This window comes from Boleophthalmus pectinirostris, unplaced genomic scaffold, assembly GCF_026225935.1.
Source record: "Boleophthalmus pectinirostris isolate CB_2022bp ecotype Guang Dong unplaced genomic scaffold, ASM2622593v1 HiC_scaffold_22, whole genome shotgun sequence".
NCBI lineage: Eukaryota > Metazoa > Chordata > Actinopteri > Gobiiformes > Gobiidae > Boleophthalmus > Boleophthalmus pectinirostris.
Window position 1 is genome coordinate 5,096,284 of NW_026571190.1, and position 6,000 is coordinate 5,102,283.

The 6,000-nt window shown below is 43.0% G+C and overlaps 1 protein-coding gene across 1 annotated transcript in view; it reads right to left on the reverse strand.

Moving 5' to 3' along the window:
• cacna1hb (calcium channel, voltage-dependent, T type, alpha 1H subunit b) overlaps window positions 1–5,655 on the reverse strand; it is a 218,369-nt gene extending 212,714 nt beyond the window's left edge. The window contains exons 1-2 of the mRNA XM_055157997.1: window positions 5,614–5,655; window positions 5,046–5,332 (exon numbers count right to left, since the gene is read on the reverse strand). Of these exons, the coding sequence (XP_055013972.1) occupies window positions 5,046–5,332; window positions 5,614–5,655 (329 nt within the window). The remainder of the gene's footprint in view (window positions 1–5,045; window positions 5,333–5,613) is intronic.
• Window positions 5,656–6,000: the final 345 nt, after the last annotated feature.

The following is a 6,000-nucleotide window of genomic DNA, read 5'->3' on the forward strand; positions in this document are numbered from 1 at the left end:
ATATCCTTATAGTCCTCAAAATAAAAAAAGTGCAATGGCCCCATGATTTTCCTGGTGTCAGTCATGGAAACAGCTGGTGTCAGGTCCAGGGCACAGAGCCACATCACTTCTTGCATTTCCATGGGGTTTATTACATTTGGATTTGGACATTTTGATTGAAATAAACATTTCAAACAAAAATAGCGAGGGACGTGCAATTTTGCAGACGTGTAATTTGCCATTTATTTGAGAAATAACTGCACTTAGAGCGGCTTTTTCAATTGAACACAGACACTCAGAGCAGTCGACCATTTTTGACTCACTACACTGGCAAAGTTTGGCTCAATCAAAGTGGACGGAGCGAATGTGTGTCTAATACCAACGAGGTTGGTATTAGACACATGTTTTCCCTACGTCATCACTCAGTGTGTGTGACGTAGGATAATGCCGGAAATATGCTTGGAAAGCCACTTTTCTCATCTTAAATTAAAATTTTTTATGCTGTTGGTCTGGAAAGGTTAATGAACACTGTGGAACATTCTAGACACAGCAATATTTCCATTGAGACAAGCAGGTGGTGGACCCTCCACCACAAATGTTTAATAGTGCACCTTTAACTATACATTACAATATTTATTTGGATTTCAATTCAATTGTATAAGTCCACAACTATGTGGGAGTTTTGACTCCAGTTCCAATGTATGTGGGCGGCAGACAGGAGTAAGCTGGAGACAGGTGTGTAGAAAAGAGTCATCAACTTGACAAGTTTGGCAATGTCTGTTTGTCAATACCACATTACTGTCACTATGAGCAACGTGAGCTGGTACAGAAAATAATGAAAACCTCAAATCAAGCAATTTGTATGTGATTAAAATCATCTCCAGCACAACACAATCAGCATGCATCCCGCTAATGACACTACTGCACATCCCATCAGGTTTGTCAAGTTGCTGTGTACAGTTTTGTATCAAGTTTTTGTGTATTTATGGAGAATTGTTGTGTGGGAACACTGGACAGAATCACTTAACCATAATGAGGGAGAGACAGCGAGGTCGCTAGATTACTGACATGGCTGACCTCTTCATGTTATAGATGGTTTTTTTTTAGATGACATGGTAGAAAGCTAAAAAATGATTTTGCATTATACCCTTTCTTTAAGAAAATGCTTTGTAATAACACTAAAATATCACAAAAAAGCTTCTGGCTCCATCTTAGAGAGGGACATAATTACATTCTATAATATGAAAACAGCCAATGCAGTTTTACATACTCAATAGTAATGCGACAAGATTCCTTTCCACCTTGTGCCAATTCTAGTCTAATTTTACTAGAACACTCATTTTTAACAATAAATCCACAGATGGATCACATGATGGGTATAATATATCTTGTTAAATTTAGAGCTGTAACTATTTCTCAATAGTTTTGGATGGAAATCTTAAAAAGTCTCAATGAGGTCTCCCTCATTGGAATCACAACACACAGACTTGATGAGCAATAGCCCAGATTAACACCAAGCCTTTCATGTCTAAGGGGAAAAAATACACTGCTCTAAAACGAACAGATCTCAGTGTGAAAGAAATATATGTTGAGTATGTATACAAATTTGGACAGGGCAATGTCTTAGGATGTCACATCTTTTAATGGAAATGAACAAAAGGTAACAGATAGACTGGCAACAATGAGACAACCTCTAAAACAGGACTGGTTTTACATGTGGAGGTCATTTCACATTTCTCCCTCTTGGTGTTTTTTGGCTGGTTTTCCACTAGTGCTGCTTTAGCTACAGTGATTATCACTACTGGGAATATGAGGCCACTGAAGTTGCACAGATTGGACAGGGCCATAGAAGGTCCTCAACCCATCAGCAGGATCCGTATCTGCTCCTGTGATAGATGTATAAGAGTCTGGAGAAGACAAGGAGAACGCTCTGCTGCCTGCACCATGGTTCAGCATGAGCGGTTTGGTGGGGGGTCAGTGATGGTCTGGGGAGGCAGATCCATAGACAGACACACACACCTTGGCTAGAAAACAGCAGTCTGACTGCCATTAGGTACTGGGATAAAGTCCTTGAAACCATTGTCAGACCCTGCGCTGGTGCAGTAGGTCCTGGGTTCCTCCTTATGTGGCAAGGATCTGCAGCAGAACCTGGAGGATGAAGGGACTGGTACAACTGAATGGCCCTTGACTTAAACCCAGTAAAACACCTCTGGGACATTATGTTTGGGTACATCAGATGCCGCCAGGTTGCTCGTCAGACCCTACAGGAGCTCAGTGATGCCCTAACACAGATCTGGGAGGACATTCCACAAAACACCATCCGTTGTCTCATTAGGAGTCATCAAACATGCAGACAAGCACGAGGGGGCCGCACAAGAGACTGAGAAGCATTTTGAGTTACAGAAATTACATTTTGGCAAAATGGACTAGACTGCCACATCATTATTTCACTTTGATTTTCAGGGTGCCTGTAAAATGAAGCCCTCTGTAGGCTGAAAATGTCATTTCCATTAAAAGAAGTGGCATAATTTTGTTCCTAAGACATTACCCTGGCCATATTTATATAGATATCCAACATTTTTTTCACATTAAGATCTGATGTGTTTTCAAAGTGTCCCTTTAATTTTTTCTGAGCCATATAAAACGAACCAAGCAAAGTTACTGTCAAGTTCTCCAAGTCCCTTACCCCGCCCTTGGACACAATGACAACTGGTAACCATGGCAACATCTGTGCGATCCATGTTAATTGGCTGCAATGATTCTGACAGCTCTCCCTACTTTGACTAAAACCTCCTCCAATCCATCACAAGAGAAACCTAACCTGATGAAGAAAGAGGTGGACAAATAAAAAGTATAAATGAAAAAAAAGAGTTGGTAATGAGACGATGAGAAAAAGGCAGTGAGGGGAAGGTGCCTGTACTGTACAAGAGGACCGCAATCAGCATTCTCATCTTTAAACAAAGGAAATGCTCTAAATCTTTCATGTGCCGCTGAATAAGTTATGTCTGGGGTGTGTGTTTGCCCCCACCACCATCGCCATTTGTGTGTATGTGAGCGATACATTAAAGCAAACTAGGGATATTCAAACCAAACTCTCACTGTCACTATTAAAACAAATGTATAATTCATTTGAAAATTCTTGCTTTCTTTTTTCTTGCTGCTCGAACTTTTGATTAATTTGAGCTTAATATTTATCTGCAAAAAAGGATATTGTTACTATAGTTCCAGAAACAATTAAATTCTCTTAGTAACTTCAAACATTCTGCCTCTTTGCCAGAAACACATTTTTTTGATCAACCATTACTGGTCACTTTATCAAAATCAACGAAATCACGAGACAATTCAGAGCTTCAAAGGCAAGGTCAGATCTCAAACAGTAACACGATCAAACCAAACTATTTCTCTATATTTATCATCATGAGACAAGTAAAAATGAGCTTTGGTGGAGTGAAAAAAGCATAAGCATCGGAAATGAGAGGAAAAAGGTACAAAACAGCATCTGGTAATACCAAAGCCAAAGTTCTGTCTGCACATAGTTGTTGAAATAGTGGATGAATCAGCGGAAACAGTGCTTTAAACATACAGGGAATTATAAAAATGCTGAGACATTTACAAAGACGGCTCCTTATTCCCCATTTACAGAGAATCAAGACACCAAAGTAAATAGAAAGAAAAATAATGGGAATCGATGTAGCTTTGACAAATGACAAGAGAAAGTTACACAATAGCCAAAGCCCTTTTTGTTTGTGTTCCAGAAGAAAAGCTGGTGAAAGAGAAAGCTGCGCTGTAGGGAGAAGAGACATGATGCTGTAAACACGCTCTACAGAGGACGACTGTGAGGCTGAGCGCACTGAAATGGAAGGAGACGGAAAATTAATCCTTAATACTGTGTAGTGAGCGCAAAAGAGGCAGAAAAAGATGGGGTCACCTCAGGAGAGACGCCAGTACAGCTGATGGGAGAGGCCACCCCCAGTGTGCTCATATTAATGTCTCTGTCCAACATGGCCAATCACATCACAGCCCCCGCAGATCACTCACTATACACACACACACAACACCAGTGTACTCGGCACAAATACTCCATGTATAGGACGTGACACATGCCAGGAAGAGCTATGAGTAGGGCACGGCAACACACACAATAAACAAGTACAGTGAGCGGAAGTAAGCGGGCCGCTGGAGCCGAGCTACTCTGTTGCCAGGCAACCAGGTGATTCCTCTAAAGAGCCTCTCCATGGGAGATTCCCTCGTCTGTGTAAGGGCATTCACTCGTGTGTGTGCGCGTGTTTAAGAGTGTTCACTAACTTATGCTGACACACAAAGTCCATGTTCTCAGTGTGACCATAGTAACAACCCAGCAAGCCACTGAGCATGGCATTTGCACTCTCTTTTTGTATGTTATTGAGCCCATCATTTATATTTTTATATTGATGTGCCATAGTGAGCTTATAATGGCAATTGCGGACACCAAAACCACAAGACTATGCACACAGCCAGCACACAGAGGGGCCATAAGCAGTGGAAAAGATTCAATTTGGAAGGCTTGACAAATCCCTGGGGTATTGCTGACGTTTATGCCAGCTTCAGAGTATTCATAGGCGCTCACTCCTCCTAAACATGCTCACATGCTCACACCTTAGTCTGCTGGAGGAGAGCTCAGCGAGAGACAGAGAAGTGTGAGCTGAGACAATGAAGACAGGAGCGGCAGTTTTGGAGGTGACATGACGTTTCCACTATTTGTGACTGCTTGTGTCGGGTAAATGTGGCCCAGTAACAATGCCACTGACAGCCGAGTGTAACCCTGGAGATTCATTAGGGCTCGTCACTATGGAAACCTCCAATCAGGCAAAAATGTTAGCCATCTTTTTCTACAACTAATGGGTCCAAGAAAATACCTGAGGTGCTGTGCTCTCTCATACACACTGACCCCCACATGTCCCCTGTGTTTAGAGCTAACATAAACATGTGCACACTGTTTGGTGTAAGACCTGCAGCGGTGAGGAAGCCCAGAGCTCCAACACAAACAGACAATGTGTCTCTGACGCACTGTTTAAGGTGAAGGATATGGGTGGCAGACGGCTCGCAGGCACCAGGAGCGGGGCGGGCTATGTTGCGTTAGAGCCAGGAGGACCACAGGGGCCAGAGTGGGGTACGGCAGCTCCTCCTTCTCCTCTTTGTCCAGATCCAGATCGGGCTCCTGTTCCAGCTGTCTGTCCTCTCTCTCCACCGACACGCGCACATGCTCGCCTTCCTCCTCCTCGTCGCCCTCCTCGTCTGCGGGGCCGCGCTGCTGCTCATTCAGGTCTGGGTCCTGGCTCTGGCCCGTCATGGCTGTGCTGGGAGCAGCCTGAACCTACAACACGCACATGGGATCCACCATTTTACCAGGGCAAGGGGATTTCATCAATAATCAGGTTTACAAGGTTAAGGTTAAGGTTAAAGTATTGCTGTCAGAAAACACAGTAGCACAATCCTGCCCACTGACAAGCTGCCAGAACTGAGCAGTGCCTCTAAATATACAGTAATAACCTGAAAGGAGTAACTTGTCATCATAACCATAATGGCCCTTATGTCGGTGCAGTCTGGTCCAGCACGTCTCTTTCACTAACAGACACACCAGTGAATCAGCATTACTGGATTTAGCAGGCTCAGTGGCAGCGAGTGAACAGGAGCCATGCTGATCTGAAATTGTTATTGCGATGTGTATTTAGTGAATATGGTCCTTTTCATCTGCCGTCTGTGGCACATCTGCAGCTGCACAATGATAACATGTTCAGCCCCCACTGCACTTATCCACATCGCAATTACATTAATATTTTAATTCTGCCTTTAGCCCTATCATAATCTCTGCTACAAAACCCCTGTAATCACGGCAGCAAAAACTCTGGCTTTTACTTAATCAATTTGTCAGTTATATAATTTAAGACACATGTGGGAATACCTTCTCTCGAAATTCCAAACACTTTAGAATTATTACTCCACGGCCCTCCATATAAAAACTGGGGATGAACACTTTCCTCT